This window comes from Onychostoma macrolepis, chromosome 07 (assembly GCF_012432095.1).
Source record: "Onychostoma macrolepis isolate SWU-2019 chromosome 07, ASM1243209v1, whole genome shotgun sequence".
NCBI lineage: Eukaryota > Metazoa > Chordata > Actinopteri > Cypriniformes > Cyprinidae > Onychostoma > Onychostoma macrolepis.
Window position 1 is genome coordinate 28,823,703 of NC_081161.1, and position 26,100 is coordinate 28,849,802.

General features: G+C 41.9%; 1 protein-coding gene across 16 annotated transcripts; it reads left to right on the top strand.

Moving 5' to 3' along the window:
* On the top strand, window positions 1–25,867 carry tle3b (TLE family member 3, transcriptional corepressor b). 16 transcript variants are annotated; one of them, XM_058781316.1, is made up of 22 exons: window positions 1–96; window positions 1,606–1,797; window positions 2,505–2,605; window positions 2,925–2,988; window positions 4,374–4,418; window positions 9,976–10,038; window positions 10,147–10,251; window positions 13,257–13,289; window positions 14,944–15,148; window positions 15,299–15,315; window positions 18,542–18,661; window positions 19,219–19,269; window positions 19,355–19,507; window positions 19,921–20,053; window positions 20,270–20,448; window positions 20,893–20,969; window positions 21,346–21,595; window positions 22,307–22,554; window positions 22,670–22,817; window positions 23,289–23,439; window positions 23,779–23,855; window positions 24,945–25,867. In XM_058781316.1, exons 2-22 carry the CDS (start codon window positions 1,774–1,776, stop codon window positions 25,050–25,052), a joined length of 2,352 nt encoding a protein of 783 aa, XP_058637299.1. In that variant the 5' UTR covers window positions 1–96; window positions 1,606–1,773; the 3' UTR covers window positions 25,053–25,867. The 16 variants fall into 16 exon arrangements, with proteins under 16 accessions (XP_058637299.1, XP_058637300.1, XP_058637312.1 ...); XM_058781317.1 differs by lacking the exon at window positions 1–96 and adding an exon at window positions 698–1,105 and having other exon boundaries at window positions 20,273–20,448; XM_058781315.1 differs by lacking the exon at window positions 1–96 and adding an exon at window positions 700–1,105.
* The last annotated feature ends 233 nt before the right edge of the window (window positions 25,868–26,100 follow it).

Genomic DNA, 26,100 nt, shown 5'->3' on the forward strand with positions numbered 1-26,100 from the left:
CCACGTGGGTCTGAGCAAAACATGATAGGTTGAGGTTTTTTTTTCGGGCGCAGACGTGGGCATGGAGGGTGTTGCTGAGCAGACAGCGTGAATCAAGTAATGAGGGCTGATTTCACAGATTATGCTGTTAATTTGAGTTACATTCAAAATCGGTAGCATAACTATACATTGGCAATGTGGGTGCTCTCTCGCTTCACTTTGCTAGACGTCCTTGGAAAGGATAAAACGGGACATTTGATGGATGCTTTGGCTCAAATCAGTCGATTATCTGCTCACATATTATTTTACACCAGTGACGGATTCACAGTGTATTGAAAACATGCCATTAAAACATTATTTATGAAACGTCAAAGCAAGTATAACCAGATTTGATGCAACTTTACACTGCTTTTCGTGGAAACGGCAGCAGTCATGCTGATAAATCGGTGAATAGAAGCGCAACAGACAATTTCGCTTGTAATATGTATGTCTTAGGCTACAGTCTATCTCTTGAGATTTCAGTTGGTGGCTAGACTTCGAACAATCGTCGCTCATGTAAGTTGTTTGTCTACGGGGAAAGCAACCTATTTAGAGCCAAAATGGCGAACATGAGGTCAGATTTTTATTGGCCAATCAGCACGCGCGGAACAGACGTGCCCCACGTGGGGATCCCGCGTTTGATTGGTCGGCGCGGTGAAGTCCTTTCCGAGCTTTGATTGGTCGAGTTCGCTTGTTCTCGCGGTAGTTGAGCCCGCGTGTCAGTGGGCAGTCTGTGTGTGGTACTGTGAGTGTTGGAGAAACTAGGCGAAGCGATTGCGAGCGGCTGGCACGTACGAGGCAAACTTTTCACAATCAGACATTTTAAACAAACAAGCAAATAGGGATTGGGAGAATTTACCAACAGCGGGAGTACTGCGAATTGTGCTCAAGCGAGAACCAAGTCTTTACTGAGGAAAACATTCTCGAAGCGGTTGTAGGCGCTGCTTTTCTAGGGTTGGGATTGATTCCCAACCAGCGCCTAATACTGATCGTATAAGGTCACGAGTGGAGGACTTCGACGTTTCCTCGGTGCAAGGAATTATTGCTGAATTAACATTCGCGGAAAAGGATTTTATGGAGACTAAAGGTAACGCGGAAGATAACTTTCAAAAGAATCCACTTGTAATCTAGACTGTTTATTTAGCTAATTCAACACTCTTCGTGCTTTATTTTCTCCGTTCCTGTTTTGTATTTTGCAAAGCTGCTATTGCCGTATTTACTTCGAGGTTCGACGTTGTGCTAAACGGAACAAGTGTATAATTTTTGACCCATTTATCGAGGAATTGCTCTAAATTGATTGGGGTTCTGTTGCTTTATGTCTTATCTAGCGTGTTTTACATTGTTCTGTAATCTTGTCGGGTTACATTCAAGCAAACAGTAGTCAGGTAATCTTGTTATTGCGAGAAGACTCATAAGCAGTTTGTTAGTCGCAGCTCGCAGCGCAGATGACAAGCAGCAAATGTGTGTTCGACTCGCTCTACACAACTATTCTGTTTACAGCACGCGCGCAGCTGAATGCTTGACTCTTATTGGAGATAATGAGCCAACGCGCTGTGTTTTTGTCTTGCTCCTTGGCTGTGTGTGAAGGATAAAGGGGTTAAATCGGGTATAAGGAGCGGGAGAAGCGGTGGACGGACTGGGCTTTGTGTGTCCGCGAGTGCAGGGAGGGGTGACCGACGGGCTCTCGCTCATCTACTCGGATTACTGAAGAGCGCCACATCCCTGGATCTTCACCTCAGAAAGGATACATTCAAGATGTATCCGCAGGGCCGGCATCCGGTGAGTAACATAAATTATATTGATGCATTGTGTTCAGGCAGCTCCGCGCACGAGCACGTTTACCTTCTCCACCGTTGAGCACTATTGTGTCGCGTGACGTCTCCCTCGCCTCGGTCCTTTATTTCTGCTCAAACTAAACAAGGATGTACTCCCCTGGACGTCCGTTAACTTGCTTCTGAACAGTAGTGCGTTTTCATTTGACTTCAAAGTGGAAAAAACGTTTAGAAAAAAACGAAAGGAGGGGAATCAGCTGCTCGTTTTTCTCCGGGGCTGTTTAGACGCAGTGACCCGTCTGTGTCACGCCGACCGCTGCTGAGTGTTGGAGACTCAAAACCACCGACGGGCCGAGCTCGAGGGAGCGCCTGGGCACTTCTGACAAACCGCAGTTCAGCTCCGATGAAAAATCGTTTCCCTGAAAATCGGGAAGCATGAAATGTGTTATTGACACCCGTGGTTATACCCATGACTTGCTCAAAAACACAGTGAAAGTAAAACCTGAGACCTTGGACTGCCGTAAAAGGAGTAATGGAGAAGGTCGTAGGTTGTTTTGGTTATGGTGGTAGGAAGTCAAAGGTACAATGACATGCTAAACCACTGTTGTTGGTGTAATAGCATACTGCATCAGACAGTGACCAGGTTGGATTATATTAGTAACGTGAAGTCTATCCTTTGCAACAGTTCACATAAATGATTGATATTTTTTTCAGGCACCTCACCAGCCTGGTCAGCCAGGCTTCAAATTCACTGTAGCAGAATCTTGTGACAGGATCAAAGATGAATTCCAGTTCCTTCAAGCTCAGTACCACAGGTAAATATGGCTGCTACTCATTTCACACCTGTTACTAGACTCTGAGGCGGCTCTGATGCTGCTTTGATTCTGTGTAAATCGAATGCAGCATCAGTGCAACCTTAAACTTTGCAGTTGTTGAACAGTAACTATAACAATGTTGTGTGTGTATAGTAACTGTAACTGTTTATAATTTAATTTTTGTATATGTAATTGTCCCTGCATAAGTACATAATGTCAATAAATTGTGTTTTTATGTGACCATCGAGAGATCTTTGAGTGGCTTTGCCATCCAGGAACACTAGGAACTCATTATAATGGTCTTTCTCCCTCCTTACAGTCTTAAAGTGGAGTATGACAAACTGGCCAATGAGAAGACGGAGATGCAGCGGCATTATGTCATGGTAAGAGCAAGATGTGGTTTGTTTTTAATCCGAGGTCTTCTATCTGTTGATCTTTTGTTCCTCTGAAAACATCAATAGGGTCACCAGCCAGCTATCTGAGCTGGTGTTTAGTATCCACTACCCCCATTTATTGTGTGGTAGCATTTGCATTGATTGCCCTGGAGGATCAGTGTTGAGGTTATAAGAGTTGTGGGTGTTTTTATTTGTTGTGAAATGCCTGGAGGCTGTTTTGGGCAGGGAGTTACTGCTTGTTCCATCCACTCTGACCCGAGGTGCTGACTGTCTCTTTATTTGTGTGAGAGAAAGGCAGGCTCAGTTTAATCAAATTTGGATTTTTGAAACCAACAGCATTTAAGAGACCAGTCCATTGTGAAAAATTTGTCAAGATTAAATGATAATTTCATGATGTGCAGTGAATGTAAACAACAAAGGTCTTGTCAGCTAATGAATTAAAAATCAAACCGTGCATGTTTATTCAGTGGAGGTGTGTATAGTTGTTTTTGTCTTAAATTACATAGAGACCTGACCCAGATGAAACGTTATCAACCTTCAGGATGATTGCAGTCTCACTCAATATTGACCCTTGTGTGCAATTCAGGAATTACACTAATATTAGTGTGGCTGAACACCTCTTATTAGAAGTCCAGTGAGTGGAAACTGAATTCCATCAGGATGTGATGTAATAGTGCACAGGTTGAACAGTGTTAACCGAGCTCTACTCTCTCTTATCTTATTTGAACATGCAGTAGATATTGACTCAACATGCCGGCACCTTTGTTAAATATTATTTTTCGGAGGAATGCCGAGTGGTAAAAAGGCCACTACCAGATAAACGAAATGAAATGCACAGCCACGCTCTGAGAAAAGAAAAAAATGTTTGCAGTAGTTGTTCAGATGAAAATTGTCTTAACGGCTATTTTGAGTATAGAAAACCACTTTCTCTTGAATTGACAGAGATGCCTATGATGGAACTGAAATGAAATTTTCAATGAAAATAAATGTTTCTTAGAGATGGAAGAACAGTGAGGAAAGGGAGAGTAAATAATGGTGGACAAGATGCTTATTTGTCAGTCTTTGCATAGTTTATTTTTTTTAAACCGCTGTTTAGTAACTGGTATGAGATAAGTGTGCTTTCATGAATGCTAGTAGTGAGTAAATGCCACTAAACAAATGTTGCCAGAGAGATACCTAAACATTGCTCTCTACTCCTATAATCAAGCAATTATCTGAGTTCTAGCTTTGTGTGCACTTTTTTTATTTAAAAAAAAAATAGTTAAAAACTAGGAAATAAATTGGGTGCATGATATAGGAGATACTACTGCAGTCAATAGCATTATACTATTGTGTGCTAAATGCATTTCTCTCTTTTTTTTCTTTTCTTGCAGTATTATGAGATGTCCTATGGGCTGAACATTGAAATGCATAAACAGGTATGTGATCTTCTCGGACCCCATATTCTTTTCATTGTACATTGCGTGGGTTTCATTTGTGGGATTTTATTTTTATTGTACAAGACAAATTCTTCTGGTCAGAAAGATGACAATGGCATGGAAGGTATTCTTTTGGATTGCAGATATTACAACGGGTGCATGCACAAAAACATGCAAGCATACAGTTTGAGTAGTGACAAGTACGATTAAATTGATTACCGTAGTTGGAGGCATAGTTATTGGTGTCTGTTTGAATCTGGCTTGTGCAAGTCTGAATCCATTTCCCGATTCTGTTCCCTTTTCTTCTTTGTTTCCTATGCTGCCCCTATAAATAAAAGTGGCTGAAAGTGTCTGCACACAACAGAACTAAAAATAAAAGGATAAGCAAGAGAAAGATGGAGGCCTGGCCAGATAAAGGTCACTAGGTCAGCTGTGTCCAGCAGGAAATGTTATTTAACCTCTTTTAGTAATTGATGTGAATGGTTGGCATCACAGGCAGTCCTAATTGTTGTCAGCCTGTATGTTGTTGTTTTTTTTTTTTTTCTTCGGCAACTGATCGATTGGGGTTTCGTAACCAAGTGAGGTTATGAAATTGATGCATTTTAAAAGAGATACCAGGCAACACCCCCATTTCCTATTTTTCTCTCTCTCGATGTCATTAGTAGTGATATGATGTATAGTCATGTGAGGAGGGCTCAGTTTGAAGAGGCCCTTTATGGTTCTCACCCTGAGGCCTCACAAGGTTAATGGTATCAGTGTGAGGGTGGTGAATTGGAACAGCATGCACAATCCATCAGCTACTCCGAGAGTGTGTGTGTGTCTGGGCCACATGTCTCTCTCTCACAGACACTGCATTTTCTGAAAGGTTCTGTCAGGCACTTATCTCCAGCTGTGAGAGAGACGGAGAGAAAATGAAAAGGGAGGGAAGGGAAGGTGCAGGGGCTTTGCGCAAACAGGTTAATCGACTGGCTTTTTTTTCAGAGCCTCTCTTTTGTTTATCAATAGGGCTCTGACTGAGTGGACTCAAACGCATGAATTATTCATCGGAGCATGGACTCCCTGCTCTCTCTGGAGTTAGTGATGACAGCAGTCTGATAACACATAGTCTGCCCTTCATGTAGTGCTTTTGGAAAAGAAAGGAAAGGGAGGAAAATGCATCTAGGTACCAGATTTGTCATGTGCTTTCAGGATCCACCAGATTTGGATTAGTGTTAAATAACCGTTTTATGTAAACACACTTGAGAGTTTGTAATGGTGCGAGGGTCAGTGCTAATCTTGCGGTACGTTAGAGCCTCGGGGCAGGATGGTGAGTTTTACGGTCATGAGGGGGAGGATGAGGGCGAGGGCTGGCCGTGTGGGGGCAGGAAGTGGACGGCTGTGCTGCTTGTCAATGTAGCCCTTTAATTACTGAGCCTCAGAGGCCCCTGATCTGCTGTCCCTCTGTGTTTAACACAGTTCCCTCTGTCTTCATTTTCTTCCTCATTTTGTCCTGAAGTGCTCACTGCTGAATGAATGCAGAACTAGTGTGTATGTGTGTGTGTTATCATTGGTGTGGCCGTATTTGGTCAGTTCTTTGTGTGTGCACACACTAAGCCAGATTCATTAAGTGAAGCTCAGTCTGTGGCCTTAGAGGGTGAGAGAGAGCGAGGAGGGGGGTTGAGACTGGCAGCGGGGAGGGAACTTGTTCAGATGAATAATTTATTCAGGATTCCAGGAATTGTTTGCCAAGGTGATGATGGTCGATTTGATTCTGAGCCAAAGCAAACTGACTCAGAGCACACTGCAGTCTCTCTTCAGAAGTGTTTGTGTACATGTGAGTGAGATGTCTAGTGGTGACAAAATGTGCCCGCATTATCATGGCAGGCCAGTGAATTCCTAACAGAATGCAGATAGGGTTATATTATAATTTTATTCTGACAGTTTGTCTAGTTTAAAACCCACAATTTTTTGAGCTTATCAGGGTTCATTTGTTTGTATTTTTATTTATTTTGTTACATTTACTTTATTGCACCAGTAATCCGTTTTTATTTACATAATGCCCGATATTAAAATCTGTATTTTTTTTTTCTTGTCTAGACAAAAATAAACCATGAAATCAATTGCTTTAATAGTGAATTGGCGTCACAACATTATAATTTGTAAAATGCAAAATTAAAAAATACATTTTTGATTTTTATTTAGCTAAATAATGCATTTGTTTTTAATTTATTTAGTGCTTTAACAATTAACTTTGAGCACTCACAGTTAAATATCCAGTATCAGCCAACATGCGTATGTTTTAAATGTAAACCGATACTCATTAGTTAAAAAGTCTGTAATATTGAACATTCTTCCCTTGAAAAAGCTGCACTGAATGAAGTGTTGTTTTATTGGACAATATGTAATCAAATGCAAGCCTATAGGACATTTTAAGCTGCTTGCCACATTGCATCTTCACTTTTGAATATAGATATTGTTTTGTGTTTGTGTATAAAGTTTGGGTCACATCTGTCTCTCAGCTCTGTGCGCTGAACCAGGTGGTCGTGTCTGTGTCCTTTGTGTCCGGCTTCAGCAGATGAATGCACAGAGAGACACAAACATCACTAAACAGTTCCAACAGGATTTGTGCTGCATATGCAGTGAGGGCAAGACAGAGACACCCTGTACAGACGGCTGCTGCTCAATGCAGCCTTTCAGCCCAAGGGAAGCCGAGGGTTAGAGGAGCCTGTGTCAGGCGGGAAGGAATGAACTCAAGTGTGTGAATGCCACCGAGTGCTTTGGTTTATTTGTTAGCGTGTCTTATCAGTGAAGATAGCTTCATCTGTCATCAGAATACATATGTTTGAGTGAGCATGTAAATGTAAGTTCAACTATAAAAACTCGCTCCCTACTTTCCCTCCCTCTTGTGTGTAATTGTTCATTGAGTCACAGAGAGAGTGCAGCGGTCTGTGTGTGTGTTCATTTGTCAGTGAGTGGCTCTCCTTCAGTGTGCAGTTGTTTTGCAGCATATTTAATCCTCATCAGTGTCTCCCTGCACTCAGCTCGTACCCACAGCAACAGGTAAATGGCTTCTGGCGTGCCATTGACAGGGCTGTGTGTGAGAGCTCTTCACACGCTGCTTGACAGCACCGAGCACCTGGGATTGTGAAGCTGAGCAGAAAGCCTCTCTGCTGAAGGGCCTTGTTTTCACTCCCTGTGCTCTTTTTTTTTTTTTTTTTTTTTGTCAGCCTGTGTAGGAGCCGTTCTAGTAGCTTACGGCAGGCCTCTGGAACTCAGCAATACTGCACTTCCTGTTCTTATCCCATGGTGCAGGGGTTTAATCGGAGGTTAATGTTTATTGGTTAGTTTGTGTACAGTGATTCTGATTCAGGCCATTTTTTTAAATTATTTAAATTTTTATTTATGGAGTAAATCTCACAAAACACGTCCAGGTCAGAAAAAAGAGAGAAGAATTTTAATTATTTCGCTTAAAGAAAAAATAATTTCATGATTCATGACTATTTTTTCCCTCTCAATTTACTATTACTTGCTTTTTTTGTTGTTTAGTAATTCCCTTTTTTAATTATAATGGCATCGCAGTATTTTTGTAGCATAATGAGATTAGAGGATAAAATGTGAGTCAATGTCACAGTGCAAAAAATCTTAAAGCACATTTGTAGGATCATGATGCATAAACATTTGTTTTTGAGAATCACCCTTGTATCATATCTTGCCTAAAGTGTTTATTTTTTTTATGAATGTAAATGCAGATATTTTTACCACAACCAGCACTGTTTAATTCGAGCCGGCATCACAACAGGAAGCTGTTTTGCTAAAGCAGGTGCTTACTGCTCTCTGTATTTAGATTCTGTGGTACATTGTGTGCTGTGTACTAACAAGTCATATGTCGGATATCAGTGGGAAAGTCATTTCTGATAATTGCTGTGGAATATCTTCTCCTTTGGACAGTCACCAGGGTTTTTTTGGCTCAGGCAGAAGGGTAGTGTTTCCCAGTCTTCCCTCTCTTAACAGACACGCACACACACACACTTACTTCTCCCCACCCATGAAAGAGAAGCCGTTACTCCCCCCTCCCCCATCTGCCCCCTTTCATCCCACATTAATTTGCTGAGTTGATCTGATCGACAGGCCGAAAATTCAATTTAATGACCTGCCCCTGTGCGCGTAATATGATTTTACTGCCTGTTATGGTCAAGCAGAGCTCCAATTTACATAATGATCTGAGGGAGAGATAGGGGCGGACCGGTTGCTGTGGCAACCTCAGAGTGGCATACAGGAATGGAAGCCAAGGGGAGGAGGGGGTGAAGCGATGGAAAAAGAAGCTCAGTGTACGGCTGGCACATGAGAGCAGGCAGAGTTTTCATGTTCGACTATTTCCTCGCTTTGGTTGGATACCAACAGATTACTGTTGTTGTACGTGTTTGTTTTGCGAAGGAGTGTGTGTTTGTGTAGCAAAGCCGGGCTGAGAAAGCATTAATAGCTCAATGACTCTGAAGGGGTGTGGAGAGGGCTTAGATCCTTTGTTCACGTCCATAGAGACAGTTCATCACAGGTCAGAACTCATCCACTCTCGCCCGCTCTAAAGAGAGACCGAATCCATCAGAGTGCCAGGGTCAGCACCCTCCCACAGGCGCAGAGGTCACGCTGCCAAAAAATGAACGGAATGTGGCTTGCAGTGAAAGAAAGAGAGATTTCTCTCCTCCCTCACCTGCTGGGCCATCTGCTCCAACCTATAATCAATTTGTTCACCGCCCCATACTTCCTCTCCCCCCTCCCTCACGCTCTCCTTTCCCTTCTTTCCTTTTCATCCTGAAGCGTTAGCATAGCTCATGATGAAATATAGCTCTTGGGGGCTTCAGGTAGCCGTGAGTAATGCAGGAGAACCAGAGCATGTTGGCTGATTACCCTGTCCGTCTCTCCATATCAATAAAAGTCATTTTGAATATTGCTGTAGGGCTCCGGTTCCTCGCCTCCTGCGCTGCTGGAATGGGAGCATGGGGAAAAATGGTAATTGCTCAGTATTGCCATCGTTAATCTCCCAGCACCAAATCAGCATTAGCATATTTCAGCATCTTAATGAAATAATCTGTCTGGGTAATGAGGGGGTGGGGGGGATGGTTGAGGCCAGACGACCCCCCATCCCTCCTTCCCTCTCTCCATCACTTGGCCAGATGGGCACCACAGGCCTTCTGCCCATCTTGGCCTGGCAGAGCTGTGGATTTGGCCAGATCTGTTTCAGTAGCAGTGTGCTGGAGCGCCGTTTGGCTTTATGAGCCACACACACCATATCAGCGCTCGAAGAGCCTCGTGTTCATTATGAGGCGGATCAGACACATGGCAACATCAGTGAAGACAGACGTTTCTGAAGTTTTTACTTCATTAATCAGGAGTTTTGGAGGTATCCCATCATGCCTCGTTTAGATGCGCGGAGGCTTGATTAGAGCATTCAGCAATGTGAAAGTAACGTGAGAGTGCTGGAGCGCATGCTGTCGTGAATTAAGTACATTTGAGTGATTAGAGAAGAGCTGACAACATTTAATAACCGTACTGTTTGTGTGTCTCTGTTTTTCTATTTCAGACTGAGATTGCCAAACGGCTAAATGCGATTCTTGCTCAAATCATGCCTTTTTTGTCACAAGAGGTAAATATTCTCCATTTCTGTTCATAAAATAAGCCATCTTAGTGCCATTATTTCTGTTAGCCCATGCTAATTTTCAGTTTATTGATTTGTCTTTTCTCTTTCCTCCAGCACCAACAGCAGGTTGCACAGGCTGTTGAACGTGCTAAGCAAGTGACAATGACAGAGTTGAATGCTATCATCGGGGTACGTGGACTTCCCAATCTGCCTCTCACCGTGTGTATACCCCTCTTTCTCCTTCATTTGACCAGGGCCAGGGACAAACCTGCACACATGCAGCTTAGTGTACTAATGCATTCATGCCTGGCTCCTAAATGACAATTGGATTTATAGTATGTAGCAATAAAGATCAAATTCGCTGCTAAAGAAGGTAAACTAGCCTACTCCCACAGGCGGGGATTGGGTCAAAGGTGATACATCAGCTGTAATCCTCCACTGTAAAACCTTCAATCCAACACCTATCACCTCAACAGCTCTTAAACAGTCCAAGGGCAAATCCTTGATTGCCAGAGACGTATATACTTGTGTTCTAGGCGGAGATCAGGATTGTTGGTGTGTCTTAGTCCCATCAGTCTCTTGCTGCAGATTTGCCCCTGCCCTTCATGGTCTGATTTTACATTGTTTTAATTTGTAATGTCATATGTTTACACCATGATGTTTGCTTTTTTATGCCATTGTTGTTTTTGTCTCGTCAATGTGTGACGCTTGGATCATTTGAGTTCATTTGTGCGTGTAGTGCTTCTCTCTCTGTGTGTCTGTTTGTCACAGGGTTTGAGAGGCATGTGGAGAGAAACATGTTTAGGCTTGTGTAGTTAAGCTCTTGTTTTGATCACACAAAGGGAGAAGTCTAAGTCTGTCAGGGTTGTCTGTGATTAGCCATGTTAAATACTTTAAAGCGCTTGTGTTAAGGAGCATTGAGAAGCTTCCTATTGACTTGGGCAACACAAACCTTATTTGAATTTCTGTATTAGGCTAATTACACTGTGCCTAACCCCTGGTTATTGTCATTCTAAACCCCGCTTTTAACCCTGAGTAAAGGTATGTTTCATACTTGTAATTTAGAAGCGGGGTTAGCAACGCTATTTACCTGGAGTGTGAAACGTTGCTCCAGAGCTGGGTTAGCATATTAATTTGTGGTGCCAATCTTGTGCAGTGTGAAAAGTGTTAGAATGTTATGGCTAGATGCTTAGCAACAGACAACCAATCGCATACCTCATATTACCGTTATGGAAACACTACATTATGTATAAACATCATTTGATTTGGAAAATGACAAATAGTGACAAACGCGTGAATTAGAGTGGGGGGAAAAAGACAGTGTCATGCTTATCTTTATAGTGTGTTAACTTATAGTGTGTGCTTGCTTAAGCATTTCAAAAAAGGTGAATAATTACTTTCTTGGTGTCTTAAAAGTTTCCATTTGATGTTACAAAAAACAATGATTGTTTTAGTAAAATCTACTAAGTAACTAAAATCAAACTTTTATTGGATGTAAAAGTACTTAGTGCGTCTCCTGTGGCGAGTGTGGCTATCCAACTTTGATTAGCCTGGGCTGGGCTGGTGGGTAGGAGGTCCTGAGCTGGGTCAGGACAGCCAGAGCCAGATATTGGAATTCAATTAAGGCAAATGAGCCAAGACTCTGACCCCTGTTTTCAAGGTAATTGCTTCCTCGAATCTGCCTGAATGCAACTGTCGACGGGGCTCCATCATTTAACAGCTAGCCATTCAGCAGAGCAGCTTGGCGAGAGGTGGGGGAGGCATGGGGGCAGGGCTTGTTGCTTCTGCTCACACATACACACACTTAGCAGTCACATGGTCATCATGATGGTGGATAAATAGATGTAGTCAGGCAGACACTTGCCGCACTGTTGCAGGAATTAACACACACTCTCACACACATCCTCACAGGCTTGGAAAAAAAACAAGCTTTTATTTGTTGGCTGGTGAGATGGCAGGAGATCAATCTGTGTGCCCTGACGGGGAGGGGGAGGGAGGGTCATTAAAGATTCACTGTTAATCAGGAGCCAGCAGCATTTGGCACAGAGAGAGAAAGAGAGAAGGAAGATTGTGAAAGGAGAGAGAGACATTGAGAGAGGGAGTGATATCCACAGGGAGGGGTAGAAGCAAATAAGTGGGTTAGCAAGAGAGAGAGACGCCCATGAAAGCTTTAGTCTGTGGTACCACTGACCTGTTAAAGTGACAGTGCTGTACATGTCTGTGGCTTTGCTAATAAGTTACAGCCGACAAGGTTTTTATGTTAATGATGCTGTAGCTGTGCCAAAAAAAGCAACAGTGTGAGTAACGCATATATGCAAGTGTATGCATTACTCATACTGTTGCTTTATTTGGCATATGTATATATGCATGTTAGGGCTGTGATGGATCAAATCACAAAGTAATATTAATAATAGTAATATTACAGTAATTTCTTTTTTTTAAAAACACACACTTTAATTATAATAATAATGCTAAATTTATTAATACTGCTATTTAAATTGTAAACTTATTTAAATTATAATAAACTATAATTTCAAGTTGTGCAGACCAAATATGCATACAGACTTAGAATAGCAGAGGTAAATACACTTTTAAAGTCATTTTTAAAGAGATTGCGTATAAACTGCGTATCATATGCACGCGAAAACTACGTATTATATGCACACCAAACAAGACTGGGCTCAAAAAGCATATTAATACAGGTGTGATGGTTAAGCCAAATAAGACCTTCATTTCATAAAAAGTTGTAAAAATTGTCTTAATGTAGAAGTCAGTGTGAATTTTATCTCTTTTTTTAAAAATGTAAAACGGCAAGGGTTTGCTGCTGGTTTGCTCTTTGTTTAGATACAGAACACCAGATTGATTTTGCATACCGTTTCTGTTCATTTGCATTTCAGATTTCACACTAGCAGCATAAATGGCCTCAGTCTGACTCAAAACATGACTTGTAATGATAAAGGTGAATGTTTAGCCAGTTATATTTGTCACTACTATGCTATTAGCGGAAGACTAGTAGGGATCATTGTGTCTTTTTAGGACGGTTAGGGTGTTCAGCACTGTGGTTAGGTTAGAAACACACATTTAAATACAAAAGCACCCTTCATTGCTGAAATAGTGTTGGTCAGCATTCATGTGCCTGGGTGGATTTGTGAAGTAGTGATGTGTTATTCATGAGTGAGCAGTGTGAGCGTGTAATGACATGCTCGTCTCTTTTCTCTCATCAGCAGCAGCCTCATGCTGTCTACCCTGCTCTGATGGTCAGTGCTAAAGACAGCCTCTGTGTGTGTGTTATTTGGGTTTTTGAAGTGAATTTGAGACCCCAAAATTCTTTAGACCCTAACGCTTCTCGGTGTTATCTAGTGTGTGTGTGTGTGTGTGTGTGTGTTCTGCATTGTGCTTCCTTTAATCGTTGGTGTCAAAGCAATGGCTGTTAACTGGGAGAATAGTAGTGCTTGTTTACGCATGGTATATTAATTTTTTATTATATTTTTGAACCCTCTTTACATTGAGAAGACCACTACAGGACTGCTGTGACATCAATAAAATATATTTGATACATATTTTGATTGCTTTAAACAAATTAATGCATTAACTAAATGAGCTACATTTTGCATGAGAAATAATGTGTTTTTGGTAACATTTATGCATGTCTTTACTGTCACTGATCAGTTTAAAGAAAAATCCTGTTGACCCCAAACGTTTGAATGGTAGTGTATGTCAGCTTTTTATCCTGAAATTGAATATTTTTTTTGTTAAGCACTATATGGACTGGATTAGTTTTTGAGGTGGTTATTAGTTAAGTCCTGATGTGGACTGATTTGGGGTTTTGCAGTTATTACTAATATGGGCATGTCTATCTACTGTAGATTTGGGAAGGTCTTGTGCATTGGATGTATGTGTCACAGGACCGTTAATCCAGCAAAATTGGTCTGGTGATAAATTCTATAATTACTGTGTACAGTTGTGGGAATTGAGGTATAAATTTATACGAGTCTGTGATTGGACTCGTATTAAATCTTTTCACATGAAAAGAGATTCCGATATTTTACCCAAAAGGTCTAAATCCAAAATAAAATAAAAAAAGCCAAAACATTTTGTTCATTTTTTTTTAACAGACATTAAGCAATGACCAATGGAATTAAGATGGATCACACAGTGCAACACAAATTTACCTGATCTGATCAGTTGAATTATTACATCTTCCTCTCTCAGCTGTAAACAGCCACTGCTTTGACGCCATGTGTTACAGGCTATTAAATTAACACAAACATAGAATGGCTTGTCTGATTGGCTGTTGTTAAGGAGGCGTGGAGGAGTGGCATAGCCTAGGAGATAGTAACCACGGACCTGTGTAAACTCTCTCTGAAATATTATGGGCTGTGAGGTGACTGTAGTGGATGCCGTTCATTTGATGTTTACCTACATTTTGCTTAACTCACTTAACTGTGTGTGTGTATATACATGTAGTATAGTGAATGAATGTGTGTACATATTGACTCAGAAAACAAATACCAGAAAGTCATGCACCCTCATTTTAATATAGTTTCTTGATTGTATAGGATAGGAGTGTGTACATTTTTTTTTGAAGCTCATGTAATGAGCCAAGGTTTTGTGTATTTCTAGTTTGTTGCAAAAAAATGCATGTTAAGTAGTGTAGATTGTTAACAGCAGTGCATGTTTAGAAATCTGTAGTATGTGTCGGAGTGAGTTGTTACTGCTGAGCTCAAGGAGGACATGTCCTTGTGAAGGGTGTCCTGCTTTGATCCAGCCACTAATGGAGGTGTTAGGGTGCCAATGTTCCTCTCCGTGCATCCTGTGAGAGAGGGGCTTAACCAGTCACCTTTATTCAGTGTGTGCTGTCCATATGCCTTTTCCCTCCGACCCACTTGATGTACATGTGTGTGTTGACAGCAGCAGCAGCTTCAGGCTCAACACCTTTCTCATGCTGCCCACGGACCCCCGGTCCAGCTGCCCCCTCACCCCTCGGGGCTGCAGCCCCCAGGCATCCCTCCAGTCACAGGCTCAGGGTCAGGTCTGCTGGCGCTGGGAGCTCTGGGCAGCCAGGCGCACCTGCCAGTCAAAGACGAGAAGAACCATCATGACCTGGAGCACAGAGGTAACGCACGTATGCGCTGAAGAGAAAACAAATACAAATGTCCTGAATCGGTATGCTCATGCTTTGGTAAGGAAATAAATGTAAATTCTGACTTGGTGTTTTTCTTTATCTGTTTTTTTTAACGACGACTTCATTCTCCCATGGATAAAGAGCGGGAATCTAGCACGGTGAGTTCTGTCATTTTCTGATTTTTCATGTCTGTCTCTACTTACTTTTTTTATGCAGAACTTCAGTTTGTCTGTTACTTACACATAACTACTGTATGGGTTCATTCGGTAGTTTTTTTTTTTTTTTTTAGCAAGTGTTCGCGTCGTTCTTCATTGTGTACTTTAAGTACCGATACCACAGTGGTGTTAGATGCTGCACTGCTATCTGTCAAAGTGGATCAGCATGATTGTCTCTTAAATTTTATGTAAATTACACTTTTAATTCGTTTTAGAGAGAAGACTCTACACACCAATTCCCTTACCTGTCCAACAGAATTTAAATTTTTCGTTGAACTGTTCCTTTATGTCCTGGCATTTGATAAAGAGGGGAGTCAGCAGCACGTTAGCAGCGTGAGGAGAGCAGAGCAGGCAGCATTAGGGCACACTAAGCCTTTTTAAAAAAAATAATAATAATAAAAACGAGAGGGGAGCCTGCTGTATAATCCTACTTTTAATCCAGGTAAAAAATGCGCAAAAGCACAGGCCAGGGATTAGCAGTGGTATAATTTCATCACAATTAAAAAAGACTTTGACTCTCTGTCTTAAAGGATTTGTCCTCACCCACTCTTCATGTCTGCGGCTCCTGGCTCAGATAAACCTGACTCATTCAACCATATCTCATTGCCTCCTCCTTTGTTTCTCCTTGTGCCTCTTTTCTTCAGTTTTGTTAACTGCTCTTTCGCTCGTTCCTTTGGCTCTTTGTCTCCACAGCTCTCGTTCTGTCCCTCTGTGCATATCTCTTGTCATGTTTATTTGCAGTTTTCTTATAACCACTTAGTATCCCTATCTCCCAAATGCTGGATTGCCCCATTTCGCCTCTTAAACTGGATATGCAGAAAGGTTTGACTTGGCAATAGAGTTTTGTGTGTGTGTGTTGAATGGGCAGCAGTGTGAATGGGTGCAGTCATGCCTGCAGAAATCAGACTCTGCTGCTGATTAGCGCTTAGTGCAGCAGCGGCCATCCTGCTCTCTGCCCGCCAGGACTTCCTGTTGTCACGGGTCATCTGATAGCACCGCTCTGACTTTGCTTATTGAGTCACGTTAAGCCTGTCTTAAAAGGTCAGCCTATTAAACCCGCAGCTGAGACGCACACATACACGCTCCCCTGTCAGGCTGAGAGAGCAGTCTAGGTCTGTTTATTACTTTTGGATTAGCAGAAGAAGGGGGTGGGGAGAGAAATGGGCTGCTTAGTGCTGACAAAAGCAACACTGAGATTGTTGTAGAGTGTTTGTGAGTGGGGTTTAAGCTGCTGGGATTCCTTTGTGTCGCCTCCAGGAGAGCATGGAGTTCCTTCTGCCTGGAGATCACTTCCTTTGGCCCAGCCACATCCTCCTTTTCATCTGTCTCCCCTTCTCTCTCTGCATGAATAGAAGTTTGTCAGTCAGACCGAGAGTGTGGGCTTGGCACTGAGATCATGCACTGGCAGTGCCACACTCTCTGGCCCAGAGATGGTGCCCGCCTGCCCAGCCGTGCTCTCAGAGGGAGCGCCACTCAGCTGCTGCCACTCTCGTTGCATTCTGGGCTATGTAGCTCCAGCTGCTCTTCCTTCCTCCTTTCCTGTCCTATCTGCTGTGCCTTTCTCCTATGGTACCTACTCAAAGTTTAAGAATACTTTCTTAATTTTTGAAACCACCCAAAACAAAGTAGAGATGTGTGATTTAGAAAAAAATATCATTACTATTTTTATGTATTATAATTATTATACAATAATTAGTAGTATTGGAATGGAAGGTCCAGGTTTGCTGTGCTTGATTTTTGAAGGGCTTAACAATTTATTGCAACAAAATAATTTTTTTTATTTTACAGAAGAACTGTAAAATTACAATACTAATAATTGTGGCTGTTTTCATTTTATTATGTTTCAAGTACACATATCATAGTAAATAATCAAGCTTTTTAGACAGAAAACCACAGGATTTCCTTAAATCGAATCTTTTTTTGACAGCTTTTCATCATAATTTAGGGTAGATGGTTGGTTGGTATTTGTTGTGTTTTTAAATACACACAAGTGACACAAACTCATAGCTCATGCAGAGATGTAGTTTGTGAGGTTCAGCATTTACTGTGAACAAGCCACTTTGAGAGTCTGCTGCTTGCTTGCTTGTTTACAGAACGCTTCCCTCCGAAACACACTGAGCATATATTTATCAATTTGATAATTGCTCTGAGCCATATTGCTATTTCACCTTTATTTCGATTAATTGTGTGGCTCTACAAGTGGTCTTGGCAGAGGGCCAGGGAGTGAAAGTGGCATACATGGACCCGCTCCCTTTTTTAAGGCCCAGTCGTTGTAGTGAAAGGGTGGCTGTTTGCTGTGTTTTAGTCAGGGCGGGCATGTGCAGGAGGGTAGGAAAACAAGCTGTCGTCTGGCTGGTTAACTCTCGGGGTGAGGGGCCGTTTATTCTGGTCTGGTGTTTGCGTTTCGCTGTGTTATTCTCTCTCTCCCCCTCTGTGCCGCAGGGATCAGTTTTCGCTTGACCCTGCTGTCCAGTTTGGCGCATTGGCGTTGTGTAATGCTCAGTGCAGGTTGCCCAGGGCTGCGAGGTTAGCCCAGAATGTTTGAAGTGTGGTGTGGTCAGGCTGGTTTAGAGGCCTCACTCTTCAGGGATAGTTTGCTCAGCTGTCCTGCCTGCTTTGCTTCATGGGGCCTGGGCTTGCTTGCTTGGCAGGCCCCACGCTCTCTCCTTTTCTCCATGCCAGGGAGTACGGAGTGATCTAACAGGGCCTGGGGCTTAACCCCTCGCTTCTCCATGTTTACCTTGTGCGAGTGAGGAATTTACACACATGGCTTGCTCAAAGCCACCGGTGGCCTCATGTCGCCTCTGATATTTGTATTTGTGCTGCTGAGAGTCTGGGCCATCCTGAGCATAGCTGACTGTCTGCAGCTAATGAGCTAAACCTAAAGTGTCCGTTATGTTACTTTGGGGGAGATGCTCTTACATGGAGCGTTTGTTTAAAATGTGTATGCTACATGATATTTAAAGGGGTTCTGTAAGTTTGGGTTTCTCAAGATGACATCTTTTGAGGGAGGATCCTGAATTATTGATTTGATGCAAGTGCGAAATGTTCATTCTATAAATGTAGCATTATTTCAGGGGAACATTGTTTGTATTGTCACCAAGTGCACAGTGGTAAGCTTTTATTTGTGATTTGTGCTGATCAACTTTTTATTTCTTTGTCTAAGCAGAATAATTCAGTATCACCGTCAGACAGCCTGAGGGCCAGTGAGAAACACAGAGGCTCGTCTGAATACAGTCTAGACCCGAAGAAACGCAGAGTGGAGGAGAAGGACAACATGAGCCGATATGTAAGATTCTGTGACTTACTACAGATTTCATTTAGCTGTTTAATTAGTGTTTTAAAGTCTATTTTTAAAGACTAAATGTAGTCTAAATATAGAGGAAATGATTTTGCATTGTTGAATATCTAATATTTACAGATCTGAGTGATACTAAAAAATAAAATAAATAAATAAATTAAAATAAACCCAGTCCTTTGTGCTTTCTATCTGTCCAATAGTCCTAAAAAACATTTTGAAATTAGAAAGCTGTTATTTTAGATCATAATAGTATTTGACACTATTACTGTCTGAGTTTTTAAAAACTCTACTGAGTTTTTAGCGTTTTTTTGTTTTTAGTTTTTTTTTTTAACTGACCCCAAACTTTTGAATGGTAGTGTATATTATGGTGAGTGTATATATAAACTGTCTATACCATGCTAGAAATGTATGATTGTTTATACTGCCAACGTTTACAGCCAGCTGTGTTTTAGCCAAATGTTTTTTTTCTCATGTCCATGCTATTTTTAGTAATCCATTATTTTCTTGGATCACTCCAGTATTTAACTGTTGTTTATACACTACAGGACAGTGATGGTGACAAAAGTGATGATCTGGTCGTGGATGTGTCCAACGAGGTAAAAACTAGTATGCGTTTCCCATTTTTGGTTGGAGAACTGCTACTCTTTCGTATGTGACTTATGTTTCTCTTTCCCACTGTAGGATCCAGCCACTCCAAGGGTCAGCCCGTCTCACTCTCCTCCTGAGAATGGACTTGATAAGGCCAGAGCGCTCAAGAAAGATGCCCCCAACAGCCCGGCTTCTGTGGCCTCCTCTGGGAGCACCCCCTCCTCAAAAGTGAAAGACCACCCACATGTAAGCGTTAGGGAATAGAGGATGGGCATTTATGGTGTCAAGCCTCTGCACATTTGCAAAACCCTCTTCCTCTCCTTAGCTTTATAGCTGCAGCATAAATGTCAGATTGAAGCGTAACATGAATACATCGGCTACTGTCAGACAAACAGCGGCTTAGCCGCTAGCCTTGGCTAATATCTCAATGCGCTTAGCTAGCCTCAGAGGAGAAGAGGAGAAAAGAGAGAGTGATTAAAGATGAGTGAGAGGATGAGGTCTCGGGGAAGGGTTTGGTCTGAAGTTTAGCTTTATCCTCCTCAGCTATAATGAGCTGTCAGTGTTTGACTGGATTAGTGCGAGAGAGCTCTCTGGATTTGGGCATTTGTGGTATGTAGCTTTAGCTCTGTTAATTCCATCTCTGTTCCTTCATCTTTCAGAACGACAAGTCCTCCACCCCAGGTTTAAAGTCCAACACCCCCACCCCACGCAACGACGCTCCCACCCCAGGAACCAGCAACACCCCTGGGCTCAGGCCCATACCCGGAAAACCACCAGGCATGGAAGCGCTGAGTAAGTAGTAAATGTGCACTTTTTAAATATCCATTCATTAGGCGTTCACATTCATTGAAACTTTTTTGACCATATTTTTGAGCATTGGACAACTTTTTGAAACCAGCCACCTGAGCTAAATCTGTGGCTAATCTGGAGCCAAAAAAAAAATGATGGGGCTATGCTAACCAGTCATTTATAGCTTTTCAACTTTGGCTTTTCTTCATATATTCCCAGCAGCACCTGCTCTACGTACACCATTGTCGATTGCGGCACCATATGGGGCTCCGTTCGCCATGATGGGTCACCACCCGGAGATGAACGGCTCATTGACCAGTCCAGGCGTTTACCCTGGCCTTCACATCTCCCCTCAGATGAGTGCCGCAGCCGCTGCTGCCTATGGACGCTCGCCTATGGTTAGACTCCCTGTCTTTATTTTCTTTCCTAAAGGTTTGCAGAAGCTTGTTGTCCTGTTCCAGTTTTCTTTCTTTCTCTGTCTCACACATATATTAGTTCCTCTAATCATCTAGACTGACCTTTAGTGGCTCTCTTCCATAACTCAGAGGCTAACTTTACATGCATACCCTGTTAGGATAGCATTCCAGTTAAATATTACCTTTTGCATTTGTACTGCATTTGTTCTGCTTCTCTGTGTTTGCGCTAATGGCATGGGAAGTAACACTTGTCTGGGGGGTCTTTAATAATGGCTTGAGGGAAGAGATGAAGCGCGAACAAGAGCTAAACTAGAATATTAACAATATATTACTATATGACAATGGAGCTGATACAGGGAAAAATTAGATTTTAAAATCAGTTTCAGTGTGTTTATGCTAAGATACTAAGATGTCTGTGTGTTGTAGGCGGGCTTTGATCCTCATCCCCACATGCGTGCTCCCGGTCTGCCAACAAGTCTGACCTCTATACCTGGAGGGAAACCGTAAGTGCTGTTTTTGAATTCAAACTATGCATAACATGCCACTGTTGGAATACTTTTTTTTTTTTTGGTGAGAAATGAATACTTTAATTCAGCAAGGATGCATTAAATTGATCAAAAGTGACATTTATGATGTTAGAAAAGATTTCAATTTCAAATAAATACTGTTCTTTTCAACTCTCTGTTGATCAAATATTGATGGTTTTCATAAATATAAAGTAGCACAACTGTTTTCAACATTGTTAATAAGTAATGTTTTTTTGGGCACCAAATCAACATTAGAATGATATCTGAAGGATCATGTGACATGTTTGAGAATTTCTTATTGATTATTGATCATTCCAATTCTTTTCTCATTCTTTCATGTTCTGATAAATAGGGCATACTCCTTCCACGTTAGCGCAGATGGCCAGATGCAGCCAGTACCTTTTCCTCCAGATGCTCTGATTGGACCAGGCATTCCCCGTCATGCCCGTCAGATCAACACACTCAGCCACGGTGAGGTGGTGTGCGCCGTAACCATCAGCAACCCCACGCGGCACGTCTATACTGGCGGCAAAGGTTGCGTGAAGATCTGGGACATCAGTCAGCCTGGCAGCAAGAGCCCAGTTTCACAACTCGACTGTCTGGTAAAAAAAATCATGTTGTCTAATCAGTCTACACAAATGACCAGAATTATCTTTTCTGAAGCACAGTTTCACTCACATTTCTATTTCTAATTTTGATCCTCCCTTTAATCCCACGGCTAAATAAAGAACTAATCTTCGGGCTGTGTGTAGTTATTCTAGGGGAAAATACCATCATGGCTCTCCATTTATCCCCCTCAGTCTGTGTAACTTGCTTTTTTTTGTGTGTATGTCCCTGTGCTTGCTCCATAGTGCAGAAAGCGGTGTATTTGATGAGCTATTCGGCCATTATAAAGTGATTTAATTTGTCTGAAAGCCTGGACTTATTGATCTCCCTCAGGAACGGGTCTAGAATTCTCCTGCTAATTTGAAAATGTGCTTCATCCTGGTGCTGCAACTAAAAACCCTTAAAAGCTTTTCCCTACCCACTTACCATTCTGTGCCCTCTTATCGGCCGCCTCTCCTCCTCGATTAACCTTCATAAACACAGGTTAGACAGGATTTAGAGAGCCAGAGCAAATAACAGGGAGCTGAACAGCTGCTTTTCAGCCCTGCCATTTAGGTTGGTTCACCTCTTCAGCCTGATTATTGAGGGGCTGGAGAGGGACATTTGTACGTATATTCTTGTAAAAAAAAAAAAATCCTCTTTTAATGTATTATTCCAAAAATGTCTGTCTCTCAACATGTTCCCTGCTTCTGTCTCTCTCTCTTCAGAACAGGGATAACTATATCCGTTCCTGTAAGCTGCTTCCGGATGGCCGCACTTTGATCGTTGGAGGGGAAGCCAGCACTCTGACCATATGGGATTTGGCCTCTCAGACTCCCCGTATCAAAGCCGAGCTCACCTCTTCTGCCCCAGCCTGCTATGCGCTGGCGATCAGCCCTGACGCCAAGGTCTGCTTCTCCTGCTGCAGTGATGGAAATATTGCTGTCTGGGACCTTCATAACCAAACCCTTGTCAGGTAAGAAGCATGCCAGGTGATGCTGCATGAAATAGCGTCTCTTTGTGGATAGATATGTATACGCTGTTCTGATGCATTAAACGACAATGTGTATAAGTCTGGTCTATGTATGTAGGCAGTTCCAGGGCCACACAGATGGTGCAAGTTGTATAGACATTTCCCACGATGGTACCAAATTGTGGACAGGTGGACTGGACAACACAGTACGGTCCTGGGACCTGAGAGAGGGACGGCAACTCCAGCAGCATGACTTTACTTCACAGGTAAATGCTCCACACACACACAAATCATATATAAACATTGAGTAATATATAATATCATTGTGAAATATTGCAACTTAAAATAAGCATTTTATTAGATTTTCTTTTTTAAATGTAATTTATTCCTGTGATGACAGATGAATATTCAGCCATTACTCCAGTCTTCAGTGTCACATGATCCTTCAAAAATCATTTTAATATGCTGATTTGCTTCTTATGAAACACGTTATTAATGTTGAAAACTGCCATGCTGCACCTTGCTGAATGAAAGTGTTAAGTTTGAGAATTTTTTTTTTTGAACACTTACATTGCACCACTACATTTAAAAATTTTCTTGACTTATTTTAATTACTTCTTTACTCTTCCATTTCTGATAATGTATTGAACGTCCAAATCAGTGTTTATGCATAAATTGTTTACGCGCTTTTAGATTAGTTTGTGTGATGGGCTTTGTGCTTTTGTGCTCTCATCTAGATCTTCTCTCTGGGCTACTGTCCGACGGGCGAGTGGCTGGCTGTGGGAATGGAGAGCAGTAATGTGGAGGTGCTTCATCACACCAAGCCAGACAAGTACCAGCTGCACCTGCACGAGAGCTGTGTCCTCTCCCTCAAATTTGCCTACTGTGGTGAGATACTGTTACTTCACATTTATGTAGTGCATCTTGCACCTGAGAATAAATGGGGGGCTGGGGGGCTGGGTCATTAGACTTGGTGTAAAGTATATCTAAGACATGGCATGGGAAAACAATTGCACTGAGTACTTCAGCCTTACTTTAGTATTCAGTGGTGTTTTTCCATTTTAGCGGGGCCATGTTGCACTTTGTACCACCCCCAGCACTCTCTCTCTTTTTCTCTTAATGGCCCACTCTACTTCCAAATAAGTCGAGCTGTAGTGAATCAAGTCATTTAGATCAACCTTGACTCTGTACCCATTAGTGCATGTGTGTTTGTTCCATTTCCTAAAGGTAAATGGTTTGTGAGCACTGGGAAGGACAATCTCTTGAATGCCTGGAGGACTCCCTACGGTGCCAGCATTTTCCAGGTATGTCAATCAATACCTCATTCCCTCCCCTTGCTACAGACCATAATACAGTGTGTTTGAGTGATCTGTTGTGTGAGCTTCTTAGATTCTGTTTTCAGGCTTTCTTTGGGAGTTTTATTCCTGTTGCAATAGGGTCTTTGAGTGATGGCTTTTATTTTTGCTGTGGAGATGCAGCTGTACAGAAAATGGGCTGTTAGAATGCATGAAATGACATTTGTTGACACATTTTGAAAGTTTAACGGCTTAGTGCTTAGTTTGAGGAAGTGAGGCTGCAATTTTAGAGTCCTTATGAATGGCCTTGTCAAAATAATGGACATCATTAAAAAACAGAAAATCAGTAGTGTCAGTGGAGCATTTACAGTTTTCAATCAGTATTTATTGTTAAAGTTTAAAACCATTGCATTGTTTTTAAATAGGTAAATATAAATGTTTCAAATATATATGATGAAAAACTTGTATAACTGAAATAAAATGACTAAAACTGAAATAATAAATAAAGCTAAATGGAAATGTAACACAAGTAAATAAAACCTTTTACTCAGTCGATTGCTACTCCACTCTGGGTTTGTCATATTGTTTGCTGGTGAGCGTTTGCTCAGCAATATTTGTGCTTGGTTTTTTGACATGCAGGCAACATTCCCTGAATTAAATTTAAACCGTCTTTGCAATCACCTTCCCACTCTTGCATTCACCATCTCTGTCACTTTTCACTAAAATGTGTGTGTTTGATCAACTTTTTATTTTTATTTCCTCCTTTCAAGTTGACTGCTGACATGATAATCTGCTATGATAATCTATTAATGCTGTTTAACACAAGGGGAATTCTTGCTAACATTCATTTAGATGATGGCCGTTAAATTGTTTGAGCGACTTAAGTCTCCCTGCTTCAGGCAAAAATCACACAACTCTGCACTGCTCACATACGTTGCCAATTGTCTACACACCTACTTACCTCTCAGAGTGGCTTAAATGCTTCAGTTAATATTTAGAAGGGAGTGATGTTGACATGCTGCTCTTTGGTTTATGTCGTCACCGAGACTCTGTTTGATCATGTCAGCTAATCGTTTTCCTGCTTTCCTCTCTCCACAGTCCAAGGAGTCGTCCTCTGTCCTGAGCTGCGACATCTCTGCTGATGATAAGTACATAGTGACAGGATCTGGAGACAAGAAGGCCACTGTGTATGAAGTGATCTACTAAATTCACTGCTTCGCCAGATATAAAGACCCATGTATGGAGTTTCTCTTTGGGCCTGCTATTTAATGGATTCAAGGGATCACTCCTCCACCTTTTCCTCCTTTTATAGTAGGAACCCAGGTTAGGAACTGGTCTGTCCATTGGGATCGGTTCCCAGATGGTTTTTATTTTTAGCGCACCTGGATTCTTACAGCAGTGGAGCGGTCCTCTACAGATCCAAGCGGAAACGTGTTAAACTGTCCCAAGGACTTCCTGACGGCACTAATGTAGTAAATATTGTCTTGCCTTTGCTTTCGGTCTGCTCATGGGATTGTGTGTGCCTATTCCTTCCATAGTATTTTTTTCCCCCACCGCCTTTCCTTCCTTTTAACAAAAAGTGAACGATCTGTGATGTAATATGAAGCAGTGCTTCAGTTTTAGCCTCCCGCTCCCTGGACAATTTGTTAAAAAGTGTATATATGGAGTAATAAAGACGTTTTATAAATATATAATTATATATTTCCATGTCCTGATATACTTGTGATGGGTTTCTTTGTCCTCATGTCCTTAATGCTTGATGAATGTAGATTAGGACACACTTTTTCATTTTGATTTTGTAAACACTCTCTGGGCTGGCCATTTGCTAAAAGGCTCATGTGGAAAACCCCTTCCTGATCTTAGTAATTATTTTTTGCTTTTTGAGCCTGTGTGCTATTCATGGAAATGGGATCAGACTGGAATCCTGCGGAAGTCAGAATATGACGGAAACAGCCCAGAGGAGAGTGAGGAGATGTTTGTAAATTGACACCGATATTAAACATGGAGAATGACTAACTGTACTACTTTTCTGTGCCCTTTGCATTGTGTGGCGTCTTGTTGGAAAGAGGAATTCAGATAATGAAGTGTGATTGTAACATGCTGACTCGGCGTGGATCGCACATTGTGATGAGTAACTTGCCAACTGATCCCATAAGCGGCCCCACTATAGTTCGCTGTTGTTGAAACGGGATGTGACTCACCCCAGTGATTGACAGCATACTCTTGCTGTAGAGCTCCACCCTAATGAGCCTGC